Genomic DNA, 16070 nt, shown 5'->3' on the forward strand with positions numbered 1-16070 from the left:
ATACACCCTCAGTGTGTTTTTAAGCCTTCAGAAAATCTGCTGTCTTAAAAAGCAATACCATCCTTCTGCAACTGTTCTAAAGAGGAACCAAAAAGTGAAATCTCCTTATTCAGTACTCTCAGCTCTTAAAAGTCAGTAGATACTATTTTTTCTCCCTGACAAACAAGTCATGTCAAATGTAATCATCTCTCATCTTAATCTTCCAACCAGTGGAGGAAACTTCTGCCCAAACATAGTGAAAACTGCAAGTTATGCTTTAATGGGTTTTGCTGCTGTGAAGAAAGTGGGCAGTGCAGTTTCTGCAGGGCACCTTCCCCAGGCACTGGGAGGAATTGTGTGGGTCAGCCAGAAGCAAGAGCCTGTTCTAGTTAATCATATGCCATAGCAACTGCAGCATCAGGCTTTAGGGCTCATCAGCCCTAAGTTCAGTCTCTATGGGACTGAACTGAGGATGAAATTTGATTTTCCCTAAACAGATTTCGGGTGCCACAATTAGATTTCCTTTAGGCTCAGAAGAGAGAAGTGATGATTTAGCTGGAATACTCCTCTTGCCTTTGGAAAACTCCAAGCGAGGTTTTTACTTCTTCTTGCCCTACAGAGGCAAAAGGAATTATTTAGGCCTGAGCCTCTTTCATCATCAAATCATCACAGGAATTTTCCACACTTTATCAAATCACAGGCTAATGTGCTTGCAAACCTAATTAATATTGTTCACAGATTAAGAGCTCTGATATCTAAACGGATTTCATTCAACGTATGAAAAATGTGTAACTGCCCAGAAAATACAAAATTGTTTTCATGCAGTTATGTGGTCTTTCACATACTGCTCACATGTACTGAACAACTTTACTTAAAGAAAGAGAGGCAGAGATTGCTTATATCCTGAAAACTCTGCTGAGCAGATCTTCCCTTAGGAAGCAGTGGATATGCCCATACCTCCCTTACTAGATTCCCTGGAATGACCCCAAGCAAAATGGGTTTCTTCATCCTTCTACCTGTCTTTGGTGCCATATTTTCCATTTGGCTGCCTGGATTGATGGTGAATCTGGTCTTCACATTAGACAACAGAGGCACACAAAACAACTCTCAGATAAATAGGGACCATAGGATTAGGGCACACTGCCATCAGTTACATAAAACTGTGGAGATATTAAGCAGGTATATTTTCCCCAATTTATATTTTTATAACATAATTTATGTGTGTGTATATCTATGTGTATATACACATAGATATATACACACACATACATACACATACACCAAATCAAGCAACAAGAACCTTCACTTTCACATCCAAACCTATTAATTCCCCTTCCCATAAAAAAAAAAAAGACTTTTACGGTTTTAATAATGTCTCTTGCCAGTTTAATCATTTCATTCAAGCTTGGCTATTTAATTAACGTGAGTGTTTGATCTTCTGCCTTCTTTGCCATTAATATAGTCCAAGCAAGAGAAGCTGAAAGATGGCTTCGTTTGTACAGCATACAGCTGGCTGCTATTAAAGCTGAACCAAGCAAGTGAAGCTTGTTTAATACCCAGTTAATTAGCAGCACAGTGAGGTACTGACAAGATTCACTGGGCTTGTTAGTTCAGTTTGCAAGCTTATTAGCAAAAGGCTTGTTGTAGTGGGGTGTCAAACCATTTAATCCCGTCCCTCTTGGAAGGCTGTGTGTCCTATGAGATCATGGAAGCACTTCCCTGCACACCAACTCTTCTTTCCAACTTCTTAGCTGTCAACAAAGCTGACCATGGCTGTAAAACCAAGGCACACATTTTCTTCTTCTTACATACTGGAATGGGGCTGATGTTGTGCTTTTAAATGTCTGTGTTTGGACTTGCCTTGAAAAAGAAGAGGCTTTTGCAGAGACTTCTGGTGACAAAACTGCAAACCTCGAGCCTGTCATCCCCACTCATTTGATTATCAAAATAGGAGTGGAAATGACCATGCTGGTGCCAGTCAGGTAGCTCTCAAAGCCTTTTACTGCTATAAAAGCTAATCCTACAGACTTTCTTTGTTCAAATACTTCTTTTCAGCTGATGGTATCAGTGATGGTTTGGAGTCCATAGTCAGTACTTGCAACCCTTGAAGGTGGTTTTCTAGACTAGCAAGAATATGTTTAGGATTTTTTTTTTTTCAACACCACTGAACATTAAGTTACAGTATATATTTTATTCTTGCAATTGTAAAGAAATTGTTTTGCAGTGTAAGGAAATATTAATTAATGCCACTGCATGAAGACAGTTGCTAATTAGTCATCTACAGGCAAGCTTATTCCTGGATATAAATATATGGAAGTGTTAATGGATTTATAGATCAAGTTTCCAAAGTTGTGTTATTTTAGAAAATATGTCTGAAAGAGAAAGGAAAAAAAAATCCTCCCAAAACACATCTACACAACTTGGCTGACATGTATATACATCATTCCCTACTAAAAATAGCAGGTGACAGAATGCATGTCTTCAGTCATCATTCAAAAAATAAAATACAGTCAAGGAATAAAATACTACATTAGCAGGTATAGTAGTTTAATCCTAAAGAGGGACAGCAATGACATAAATAATAGGCACTTTAACATTATAGATAATATTTGCCAAAAAGCAGAGATGGGAGAAAACATAAGCTTTGCTTCAAACACTCACCAGTTATAGGGAAGCTTTCCATCTCTCTCTAAAGATGCAAAATTCACAAAGGTTCCAGCCCCACATTCCCTGTTTCAGGAAGACCATTAGATAAAAAGTTAACATTTTTGGATTCACAATGGTTGCAGTGAGCTTGATTTAACAGAGAACTCTCGGAGTTGCAGAAAAGTGCTGAACACTCACTCACATTTGTGACTAGGTCTGAGATAATCTGTAACAGAAGGAACAGAAACCCCTTAACAAAATCAAATCCCTTGTCCAAAACCAATAAATGTTCAGCACCACCTGAGATCAAATTACCTAAAAATGCTTACAAAGAGTGAAGTGAAATGAGGCAGAAGTTGTTAATAAATTTCTCAAATAGATCTCATCTTCTGTCCAGATTTGTGCTTTCCATAGTCCAGCACCAGCACTGTTTTCTGGCCTCAGTACAGATGCTAAATATTTACCTTTCTATACTAAATATTCACTGTCCCTGCTCTAAGGAGATGATGTTTAATTGTGTCCTTTTTGCAGGACCGTGGAAATTTTGAGTTGAGAAAATAATTGGGGGGGAAAAGAAAAAGAATTCCTGAATAACATTCCAGGGAATTTATCACAAGTGTATTATTTTCGGCTATGAATTATAAACTGACTTGACTATTTTTGATTTCTTGATTTAAGCAAACAATTGCTTGCAGCTTCTTATTGGATTTATTTTTTAAAATTTCCTTCTGGGGTGTTTATCTTCTGTGGCTAGAAGCAGTGATAAAGAGAAAAAAGAAAAACTTAGGGCTGCCTGCACAGTAATTACATAGGAAAGAGAATTAATTTAGCTGGGATTTTCACAGAGACAGTTACATGTAAAAGGAACAAATCACATAATGTTCTCTGAAAGAGATAACCTGCAAAATATGTGTGATGTGGTCATCTGTTGTATGGAATATATAGACAAGACACGACTCGTAAAATGGAGTGTCTACTAGGTAATTAAGTGCAAGATTTTTCACTGAAGTTTTTTTACATGAAATAACTTCCTTTCTTGACATGGTACAGTAAATCAATAAAAAAATATATCACATAGATTTTTTTAAAGGATGAAGACTCCATGACATGTCCAAAACTAGGAGGGTAAAACACATATCTAGGGTTTGGAGAAGCTGCTGCAGTTCACAGATGCCATAACATAACCCACACAAAAGTGAACTGATACAGGTAAGATCACCTAAAAAAAGGAAATTGAATTTTAATAGCCAGGTACAAGCAATTGGTGCAGATAGCTGAAGGTTCTTTCAGAAAAAGATAATTTTTCCTTTTCTCTGTGCGTCAGAACAAAATGGGATCATTAATGATATGAGTGAACAGCGGAACATGAAATCCTCCTGGGTTCATGTGCACAGATGGCTGCACCCTGACTGCATAGAAACACAAGATTTAGGGGAGCCCAAGCTGCAGTTCCCATTTGAGGGCAGACCAGCAAATGTTCTAGAGAGAGACTCTCAGGCCACTGGGCACATCTTCCTTCACCCCAGGGGTTTGGCTGCCAGGGCTCAGGCCTCACATGACCTCCCAAATGCATCATCCTGGACCTGATGAACAAACCATGTTATCTCCTGATATGGAAAATCTCCTGTTCCAAACCATAGGAAAGACTCGCGAAGCATCTTGGTGTCCTGCTTGCGTCTGGTTGCCTCAGACCCTAATTGTCATTTACATTCCTGACACAACCCTTATAAATCAGTCTTGCAAAGCTCAAAATGAGACAAAGGTTGAGGCTTATAACTCAGGTCAAGAATGAAAGTAGATAGAGGAAGAAGACATGCTACTCCTAAACAGCAATAAAACAACTATTTTAAAGGCATCCTGTTCACAAGCATCTTGAGTAGCACATTCTTAATTGAAACTATTGTCATGATGTGTTTGTTGCTGTCTGATTTTTTTTTTGCAATTAGCACAAATCTGGACTTACCTGGCCATTTGTAGGTGTTTTCTTCTGAGTACAATAAGAGTCACCAGCAGCAGTCCAATCAGAAGGATACTCAGGATGGCTAACACAGAGATTACCACTACATTGGGATTCATCTCAGTGACTGTAAATACAAAAAGTGATTCTCAGTTATTCAATTCAGAAGCAGTGACAACTTTGTTCTGTTTTGCCCTGAATTTTGATAGTGCTATTTTTTTAAAACTGAACTCATTCAGCCTGGAGTGTTGCAGAGAGAAAAATCTACCACAAGAAATAAAGGAAGGTTTTGACCAGCTATTGCTCTTAGAAAATTTCTTTGGCTTAGAAAATTTCTTTTGACTTCACTCCGGCATTTTTGTTAAACTTTGGCATTTCTGATTTGTTTGGGTTTTTTAACTTCTTAACTGACATTCACAACACAAGAGAAAATGGTGTTGGTAATGTAAAATACAGCTATTCACCATCATCTATGCTGATCATCACATTTCAACTCAGAAGTTGTTCTCCAACAATAATCAATACTTTTTCTGACCTAGAAGCAAAACAATAGGCAGAGGCTCTGTAATATACTGGGTGGGTGGAAACTGATTAATTACTCTGGAAGATAAATTTAAACAAAATATTCTGTTTTAAATAATAACTGAAATCAACTCTCAGTAACAACACCTTGATTTATTTTTGTTTCACATTACATGGTTATGGACTATACTACTATGAGACCGGCTACCCTGTTCTGCTCATTGTATATTAAAATCTCTCTACTTTGTGTGCTCAGAATAACTTTACATTCACAGCTTCTACAGAAGCATTTTTTAGATTAAAAAACATGGAGAGTTTTAAGCTAAGAATCAGACACTGAACTCCATCATGGAGTGGTATGATGCACAGGACAAGTGACTAAAGCTATGCAACTCCCCAGATAAGCAGAGATGATACTGAGCACTGAGAAGGGGAGATTTTAAAGAAAAGTCCAGTGCTCTGACCAGTTCAACACCATTATTTTTATTTCAGAGCTAGGATAATGCCAATCTTCGTCACATAGGGATCTTCCATCCTTTGGCTGGGACTGCTCAAGATCCTGCAGTGGCCTTTCTCCTTCTCTCTCACTTCTTTGATGAATGCAGAAAGCCTTAACAGCTCACAAATTTGATTTCCCTCTTGTTTGAGATTGGCTGAGAAAACATTTTTTCTCCATAAATGTCATCAAGCATTACCCTGATGTTCAGTATTGACACCACAAATTAGGTCCCTGATTTCTAAAGCCCGGTACAGAACTGACTCTCTAGTTTATAATTTTTCCAAGTCATACCCCTAGTGGGGACTTTTCTAAGGACTTTTTAAAGCTGCTTCCCCATCCCATCCACATCTGGCAGCCTTTCCATGACACGAACAACCCCTGGGGCCAACATGACAAAGCGCAGCTTTAGAAAGCAAGGGGAGACAGATGAAGCTGGATAAGGAAGAAGAAAGCAGGGAAGTGCTGCTTACCCATGGTGGAAACCACGATGAAAGTGGGGATGCTGGGGCTGTTGTGGCTGAAGGTGGTCACGCTGCAGTTGTAGGAAGTGGCAGGGGTTAGGCTGGAAATGGTCACGACGTGTGAAGAGACGGTGACAGGTTCCTGTAGACATGGGGAAAAACACACAGAAGTTTGTCTCTCCTGCAAATGCAAGAGCACAAATCAGTGCTCCATATAATTGGCCACGTAAAGTAAGATCTGGTGAAAGAAATCAGCACCTTGAAACACAGGGAAGGTGATCAGGATCTGCCCTTGAAAATAGACAGGTAGTTTGGCAGAAGAGGGGAGAGAGATAGGGTGAAAACAGCAGCAAGAACAGCCCAGAGCAGCCAAAGGACCTCAATGCCTTTTGGGCAGAGGAGGATGGGTGCCTCACAGCAGGCTGGTCAGGCACATGCCTGGTGGGGGCAAGAGCTGTGACCTCCAGGACACCCTCAGAGGTGGGCAGTGCTTAGGAGTTCTGGTTACTAAGCCATACAGGCAGGAGGAAAGCAAAGTTATTTTTATTCCAAGCACAGCCAAGACAGCCACAACCTCTGCACCCTCATATGAATGCATGTCATCTCTGTCTCTGAGGCAGCTCCTCTGGATGGGAGCCCTTTGAGTGGCCCAGGTGAAAAACAAAGCTAGAGCAGAGCCTTTTGGTAATAACTACGATCAGATATCCTACACCTCAGTTCTTCTAGCTAGAAACTCTTTAAATAACATATTTATAAAATGTTTTAATTACTATGACCCCGGTAAACGCTTTTGTGGTTTTTAAATGCCAACAAAACAAACGAAAACAAACACAAGTACTCCATGTGTGTTGACTTAAAGATAAAGCTCCTGAAGGTCCTCAATTTTCTATACTGTCCAGTAAAACCACGGGTGGTTTGGAGTTGCAAAAAACAGAGACACTGAACCAGTAGTTTAGAAAGGGAAGAAGGAGAAGTGTTACAAATGAACTCCAGATGGAGAGTGCAAGATGCTGTAACAAGTCTCAAGCATTATTTACAACAGCTTGTTTTCAGTCCTGGCCTAATCCTAGGCTTGCAAGGGCTCCTGTTGTAGTGCAATTCTGAGGTGCATTATGCAGATGAAATCACACGGGCATTAGCGGAAGGGAGGAGAGTCTTATTGCCTGAGCTGAAAGGAGAGGCCGCTCTTTGGCATTTGGACTTGGTTGGATGTTTTCCATTTTCCCCTCTGGGAAATTTAAATTAGTCAAGCAAAATCCAAGATGTTCAAACCCGGAAAGCTCTTGCTTTCCACTTTGCTGATTTGAAGATGGAGGAAAGGGACAAAAAATGTCCACGTAATTACCATGGAAAATCACGAAGAATTTTCACCAGTTTATTTGGAAAGCATCCCTTTTTACAGCTCAAAAAAGGAGCCTTTCCCATTTTCTTCACAGAGACAGAAAAGACAGTGATGAATCTAATGAGCAGTGAGCTGACAATCTCTGTGCATTACCCCGTGCCAGATGTTCATGTCAACAAATGTGACACCCACTGAAGCATCTGCCCAATGAAGCAGTCTTTTCCTGATGTTCTTAAACCAGATCTGCTCTGCCCTAAAGTTGCAAATCCTGTGGTACCTTCCTTGCCTGATCACATCGCTATTTTGAATCTCTGCTAAGTGATAATGAGTTCACCATACAGAGTGAAAAACCAGGAATCTAGATGTGGATTCCAAACTACCCAAAAGATTAAAGTCCATTTAAAGATTTTTTTGCCTTTAGTCAGTGTCTTTTTCTATTTTAAAAGAATATTAGATAATTCAGATTGGTATGCCACAGGATTAAAGAGTGTGCAAGTCTCTTTTGTGATAGCCAGTGGTTTAACTAGCTTATTTTTCACTTCTTTCCTGAATGTTTCCCCTTTGTGTGTGATAGTCCACATGAGAAAATGATGTTTCATGGCATATGCTCACAGTGATTCACTATACCATCAGCTAAACCACAAAGTAAACCTCACATGTTGCACTGAATGACAAGGAATTAAATCTACTACTGCGCTCTCTTTTTCACTGAACAGCATTTTCAGCTTAAACACTCCTATATTCAGGTGGCCTCTGAGCACAGGTACCTAACTGGGCAGAGAGAAAAGCAGGTTCATTTCTGAGGCTGAGAAAGTGAGTCTTGAAGAAAATACCCTGAGACAAAATGCATGAGGAGCAGCCACATTTGCAGCAGAAAGGTACTCTTTGAATAGCAATGAAGCTGCTGAAGCTACTGAACTTAACTGGGACTACTTAACAGATCTCAAAACCAGAAATAAAGTATGCCAGAAATAAATAGATGCTGCATAAAAGATCTCATGGCATCTAAATATGTCTATTTTTTCCCATTCCTTATCAAGTTACCTGATCATTTTTCCCTTCTTGCTAATTGACACTCCCTTAGTTTTGTGGCCCTTTAGATTTTCCATGGCATTTTAGATCCATTTTCATGAGTAGCCAAAGCCTGACACTGTTGGATTCACATAGCTTCTATCCAACCAAAGCCAATCTTAATACTGAAAAATAACAAAATATTTTAGCATTTGAAATGCTTTACTAGTTTAGCTTTTAAAGGTTTAATTCTGAGCCATGTTATCACATTTGATATAAAATGTCACTGGGCTTTATATGCACATGCCAACTAGCAGAAGCCAAACCAGAAAGATGCAAGGCCCAGTCTCAGTTTTAGAGATGAAGAGCAGAAACCAAAGAAGAGACACTTACATACCTGGACTTTTGTTTCCTGACCAGATCCAGCCTGCTGGCAGTAGACTTCAAAAAAATCAGCCACTCCTTCTTCCACCCACAGCAGCGTCACAGAGGTCTGAGTCTTGTTGACAGCAAACAATGATTTTGGAGGGGCTGGTTCTGATTAAGAGGAAAAAAAAATAAATCTCCTTTTATTAAGCTTATCTTTAAGTTTCCAGACAACTGAGAAAAATGAAAAAAAATGAAAGCAGTGCCGGATGCCCTTCTATCCTTCATTTCCTTCAGATAAAATCTGCCAGTGTAAAACCTCTCAGGATGATAGACTACCACTGTAAAATGGGAAGATGATGAAGTGTGTTGGTTTTTCTTCTCTATTTAAACTGTTCTCTATTTGGACAGATGGATAATTACTTCACTTCCCTTTTCAGCAGAGCCCTTGTTTGAGGATGATCAGTGGATTCTATTAATAGAACAATGTTAGCAGAGACTCTTTCAGAGAAGATGACTGTCCACCTGTTAGCAACACATTTGGCCTGAGAAAACTCTTCTAAAGGCCTGCCCCAGGAGATGATAAAGAAGCAGCTTCCCACAAGCAAAGACTGTCTAGGTTGATTTAATTGTTGCAGAGGAAATATTTATCAATTATCAGTTTAAATAAACATTTGCAGTCTTTTTTTTTTTTCTCCCAGGCTAACATTTAAGGGCCTTAGGCATCCTGGGCTCTTCTGTTTTGCCTCTAGAGATTGTGAAGTTTGGGCTGTACACTTCTGAACTGTTCTCCACAGTTTTCAGATTTCCTCATCTACGGATGTTTAATTAAAGCTGTCATTCTCAATTACTGAACTGATTCCAGGATTTTGACACACTGCATAAAATGAGTGATGCACAAGAACATTTTGGTTTTATTCTTTCCCTTCACAAATAATTTGTTAATCTCATTCTGTGAGATGCTGTCACAGGAACCTGGATGTGATGCGTAAGATCCACCACAAGAAAGGGCACAAAGGACTTGTTCAAGTAGTTATAGACATTTTGGAGATGTATCTGATCCTGAAACAATCAGACAGATCTGTATTGGAGGCTGCCAAAATTACATTGGCATTATGGAGAGAGTTGGGCAGGGACTGAAGCACATTCACGTGTGTCACAGGGATTGCAGCATATATATTATCCCAGCACTACAAAGGAAAGCATCCCTCTCCCATAATTACACCCATATATCTGCTCTTGGATTCAGAAACACATTCCATCCCTCACTCCAGGTAAAAAAAATGGCCTCAATTAAAATATGAGGTTTGTGTTTGGGCATCATCCCAAGCAAATCCTCCCTTTGCTTCCAGCAAATGGCTCGATTTTTCTGCAAGTGGAAAGTTGCCAGGATGAAGCAAACATCATAGAGGGAAGAGCATTTGGCAGGAACGCCTAAATGACTGCCAAGTGCCAAGTCGTCTATCACTCAGACTCAGTTTCCACTACTGCTAATTACAATTCCCATTGCTCCTCTGAGAAACAGAGAGAAGGAAAACCTCTGGTAAGACACCCTTACTACTGTCCATTCAAAGTTCAGACATCATAAAGGAAAAAAAATCCCACAAAACTCAACCCAATGAAAAACCCACAGGCAGAAGTCTAGAAGGGATTTATCAAAACAGAATTCATTCCATCTTTTTGTTGTTGTAAATGAGAGGCAAAATACCTGCCTCAGTTCAATAAGTGCCTGTCCATAAGGAAAGAACAAGAGGATACAACTACGCTGCAGGGTGTACAACATGAATAATACTCGTGGATCTGTCTGAAAGATAAAGCTGGCTGGTGTTTTGAAACACCTCCCAAGAATCTTTGGACAATTGTAACAGGGGGGATACTCATCCTCACACACCCACCCACCCAGCCACAGGGACAAACACACTTAACTGCACACAGAAACAAGGCATGGGGAAAACAGTGGACAGGCCTTGCAAAGGGAAGAAAAGATTTGTAGAATTTGTCTACATCTTTCAAACATTGCCTTTGGTCAAAAGATCCGGAAGAACTTCAGATTGTTGTCTCTGCACTGCTCAGCCCAGCATCGTTTCAGGGATTTGACTAAGAGTTTTGAAAAACATAAAAGGACAATGGCTGCTTCAGGACCTCTAATCCAACTAGAAATTATAGAGTACTTTAAACTCACTTCTTTCACTATGACTCACAAAAGGTTTATTATTCATGTAGGGAAGATAATCCAGTTTGAAATGACAAACTTTTCTTTACCCACCTTCACAGTGGAGTTAATGCCTGTTGGAGCAGTCTGGCACACTGGGAAATTTCACAATTTTAGATACCTAAGACTCAACAATTCTAAGTACATTCAAAAGAGAAGTAAAATTTCTTAAGGTACAATGGTGCAGTGTCCTGTCTTCCTCCCAGGTAAAGGAAGATGTTAGGCAGAAAGTCGTATTTTAAACTCTTTCCTTAAGGATCAAGTTCTCAAGTCGTCTTTTTTTTTTTGAGTACATTACACATATTTCACTTATAACAAAGGCGGATTCCACAACCACAAATCTGACTGTTTTTCTCAAGAGCACTGTCATTGATGTGTATTTAAGGGTATATTTTTGTTGTTTGAAGACTATGCAGATGTCCAGGGAGAGAGGAGGGGAGACAGGAAAGCAGACCAGGTGGCATCTGCCAGGAGTGCAGACCCAGAAATAGGCTTCTCAGAAACAAGGAAGGTTCTGCTTTTTATTGAAAAATCAATCTGTGAAGCCTGAGTTGCCATTCTCAAAACCTGCATGTGTTCAAGATCTTAGGGAAGCAACTATGAAGTTTTGTTGTTTTCTCCAAGAGGCACTAAGTGATTTCCACTCTCCTACTTCCATTTACAGTCAAATTCTGACACTCTTGCTCCTCTTGAGCAAAACTATTTCAGAAGAGTGGCTTCACATGCAGGAATGAAACAATATTCACAGCAAGGTGAGGTGAAAATTGCAGCTTTGCAAAAGAAATGGGGTCACAGGTACATAATTCTGAAACAAGGAAGGTACTGCATCTGCCGACAGAGTTACTTTTACAGTCAAACGAGAGAAGGAGTGAGTTTATAATTTACAAACAAACTTTTCTTACCCAGTTTCACAAGCTGGGGCAGGGAAGTATTGCTGCCTCTTTCAGTACAAGCAATCACTGAAAGGTTGTAAATGTCCCCCGGAGGCAAGCTCAACACTGCAGTCATCACATTGCGTGTTACCTAAATAATTAGACACACACCAACTTAAATATGATGCAAACCATACACCTTCCTTGTAAAAATTAATCTGGTTACTTAATATATTACAAAGGAAGTTCTGTGCATCACAGCAGATGTCTTCTGCATACTCCAGGTTTGCTACATGAACCAGTTCCCACTGACACAAACTGTGAAAGCATTAATGTTTGGCAGAATAGCACAATGCAAAAACAAGACAATCTTAGGCTGCACTTTCCATGTGAAAGTTTACGGAGAAAGAAAATCTCCCTCACACACTGAGAGGACTCTTGCATCTAGATTTTTCAAGTTGTGCAAAATGCTAAAATGCTAAACAAGCCATGGACTTGGGTCCCTTGCAATTCTAGAGGAATTCAAATCAGGTCAGATACCTCTAAGAAGAGCACACCAGCGACATGTAGGCAAAGCCTTCATATATCCTACAAACCTGAAAATTAAATCCACCTTGGAAAGTCTAACACCTGCCAGGAGACCTGGTGACTTGACAATAGATCTCAGGGTCTGACTTCATTCATCTGCAAGTTTGAAATCAGATATGACTCAAAACTGAGCTGAGCTTCAAAAGATTGTGAATAACTTCTTCCTATTATTATAGTGGTAGCCTCCTCATTTCTCCAGGGTCATGGAGAAGGATGCAGAACTCAAAACAGACTGGTTTTGGAGCACTTGTATGCTATCTACAAAGGGCATGTTCAGGAATCTCATACTGGTTTTCATAGTCACTTAATTTTCAAGATTAATTTTTCAGTTGCAAGAGAAATTGACAGTTCTGAATAAAGACTAATAGGGCTCTGCACAAAATTTTCATCACTTCTCTAAAATCTGACCAACTCCTATGGAGATTTGGGAAATACACAAGTAGCAAGGAAGAAAAAGTCAGCATTGTCTGACAGTGTTTCCTATTTATTTCAATAATCCCATAAGAAAAACAACCATAATAGCAATCTTAATAATTTCAGTAAATCACATTATGAGATTGCAATATAGTGACTAACAGTTTAGGAGAACAGGTACACCCTTATGCCTGCAAGTGTGTACCCATAATTACCCATATGAGCAGGACCATAAAAGTTAAGTTATAAATAGGTTGTTGCGGGATTTTCCTAAAGAATACTCCCTGTGTTCCCTTCTCTTGAAAAGAATATAAAGACAAACATTTTTAAAGACAACCCTAAAGCTTTTATTTTATTTGTGGGTATACTGTATTGTAGATACCCTCTATTTTTAATCTTTTGTTTAGAGTAAAATTACATATTCAATTTTATTTTTAATTTGATTTCATATTAAATGTTTCTTTTATATTTATTTAATATACAATTTTCATATTCAGTGGAGCCACAATTTGAACTCAATCTTGCCACTTCTGTTAAGGATAACAAAAAGTCTTTCTACAGATACATAGCAAAAGGAGGGGCAAGGAAAACTTCCATTCTTTATTGGACATGGGTGGGAACATAGTTATCAAAGATGAGGAAAAGGCTGAGGTACTTAACACCTTCTTTACCTTAGTTTTCAACAGTAAGACAGATTGTCCTGAGGACAGCTGGCTTCTGGAGCTTCTAGACAGAGATAAGAAGCTGAATAGTTCTCCTGTAATCCAGGAGGAAACAGCGACCTGCTGAGCCACTTGGATCCTCACAAGTTTATGGGACCAGATGGGATCCACCCAAGGGTGATGAGGGAGCTGGTGGAAGAGCTCACCAAGCCACTCTCCATCATCTACCAACAGTCCTGGCTCACTGGGGAGGTCCCAGATGACTGGAAGTTGGTGAATGTCACACTAATCCACAAAAAGGGCTGGAAGGTGGACCTGGGAAACTACAGGCTGGTCAGCCTGACCTCAGTGCCTGGCAAGGTTATGGAGCAGATCATCCTCAGTGCAATCACACAGCACCTACAGGATGGACAAGGGATCAGACCCAGCCAGCACGGGTAAGGACCCCTCAGTTCAGGAAGGATATTGAGGGGCTGGAGCAGGTCCAGAGGAGAGCAACAAGGCTGGTGAAGGGAGTCAAACACAAGTCCTATGAGGAGAGGCTGAGGGAGCTGGGGCTGTTTAGCCTGGAGAAGAGGAGGCTCAGGGAAGACCTCATCACTCTCTACAACTCCCTGACAGGAGGTTGTAGCCAGGTGGGGGTTGGTCTCTTCTCCCAGGCAGTGATCAGTAAGACAAGAGGGCATGGTCTTAAGCTGTGCCAGGGGAGGTTTAGGTTGGATATTAGGAAGAAATGCTTTACAGAGAGGGTAATCAGGCATTGGAATGGGCTGCCCAGAGATTCTCTGTCCTTGGAAGTTTTTAGGATGAGACTGGATATGGCACTTAGTGCCATGGTCTGGTAACCACGGCGGTGTTGGATCAAGGGTTGGACTTGATGATCTCAGAGGTCCTTTCCAACCCAGCTGATTCTATGATTCTATGAATGGCAGAGAGATTAGATTTTTACTGGAAGAATAATAACCTTACCAAGATCATGACTTTTAGAAGGAAGAGTAGAGAGGGATATCATTGCACAGTTTTTTTAGAATTCAATTATTAGAATATTTTATTTGTAGGAAAAAAAATAAAATATAGAGTTTTCTCCCCTGTTTGGAACAAAGATCTAAATAGTGAAAGTTCCTGCTGTTGAGAAATGTCATCAATTCTAATCACATAATTAGATTCATGCTGGAACAAGCTCCAGAAGGGTGCACTCTTGCAGCCATAAGGAATCCAACGAAAGCTATGCAGGTTACTGCATATAAACCCAAACAAAAATTGTTGATGAATTTGCACTTCTGCTGAAAATACACTTTCAATTCAGCATCTGCTAAGTCTTCAGTAGAAGGGAAAACTTTCCCTTGAAAAAGATTAGATACCTTTCCCTTGAAAAAGACTGAACACTTTCTTCCTGCCAACTATTGAAATGTCAATACTGGTGTAGAAGACAGTCACAGACCACAGGCTGTTTGAAGCTCCACTGCTGGCTGTACACATTCCTGCTCTGCAGTGCTCCACCACTATTGCAAACACTTCTCACTGTAAGTCCAGGGGCTGCTCTTTTACTTTAGCTTAAACCTGCATCTCACTACCTTGCAGCACCATGACTTTAATCCATAACTGGAGCCTCCAGATTTCTTTTTCTAAGTGAATTTTCAAAATGTTCAAGAGAATGTACCAAGAAAGCATCTAAATACCTAGCAAACTTTTCTAAGAAGTGCACACATTCTGTGTGAAATCCTCATCCCATCGGTTAGTGGAACTTGTATTCAAACATAAAATGAAAACCACATAATTTCTAAGGATTTTTTGAATGAAGTTGGAAAATGGAAAGTGATAGCACCTGGCTTGAATGAACTAAAAAAGCTCAGCCAGTAAAGTACTCTGGTTATTAATACCTAAAAATTGAAAAGACCTCATCTGTTCAATAAAAAAAAAAATACTGTTTTACTGTCTGCAGCTCAGAAGTTTATAAGCTATTTTAAAATTACCTAAATTACTAGATCACCATAGAAACGTTTTGTTCACTGGCTATTTTGAGATCTTGAGTCTTTGGAAGTGCATGCTAATACTGTGAAACTTAAAACTTGCTGCAACTTTGTAATACAAAGTTATCAACTCAGGAAAGCAAGCCAAACCAAACCAAGCAAGCAAGCATCACTTTCCTCTCCCCCCCAAAAAAGAATAAAAAAAGCCCACAGTCCCCACTCACACTTACACTCTTCTTGATTTTCTTCTTTCCTTCTGCAATGACCATCCAATGCAGCATCCTGGAATGAGAAAGGTCAGTACCATCTCCTCCATAGGTCCAGGTGACATACAAAAGGTGGTTGTAATATTCTGTGGAGGTAATCTCGGGTGCCACTGGTGCTGAAGGAAGAAGGTACATATGTTATAGACAGGGTCTAACACAGTGGATTACCAAATCTAGTAATAAACTCTGGATCCTTCTTCAAAGGATACTGTTGTGAAGAGAATATCACAAAGTTAGCAGAAAAGTGTTAGTAAAAGCTACTGCATCTGAGCTTTAGCTGAAAGATGTGAAAGCTGTCATTGA

The 16070-nt window shown here is 39.8% G+C and overlaps 1 protein-coding gene across 1 annotated transcript in view; it reads right to left on the reverse strand.

Annotated features, from left to right (window-relative positions):
- The window catches only part of PTPRO (protein tyrosine phosphatase receptor type O), a 156325-nt gene that overhangs the window by 20992 nt on the left and 119263 nt on the right, over positions 1-16070 (reverse strand). The window contains 6 exon segments of the mRNA XM_032687231.1: positions 2641-2709; positions 4589-4709; positions 6074-6206; positions 8815-8954; positions 11898-12018; positions 15732-15883. Coding sequence (XP_032543122.1) covers positions 2641-2709; positions 4589-4709; positions 6074-6206; positions 8815-8954; positions 11898-12018; positions 15732-15883 — 736 coding nt within the window.

This window comes from Chiroxiphia lanceolata, chromosome 5 (genome assembly GCF_009829145.1).
Source record: "Chiroxiphia lanceolata isolate bChiLan1 chromosome 5, bChiLan1.pri, whole genome shotgun sequence".
NCBI lineage: Eukaryota > Metazoa > Chordata > Aves > Passeriformes > Pipridae > Chiroxiphia > Chiroxiphia lanceolata.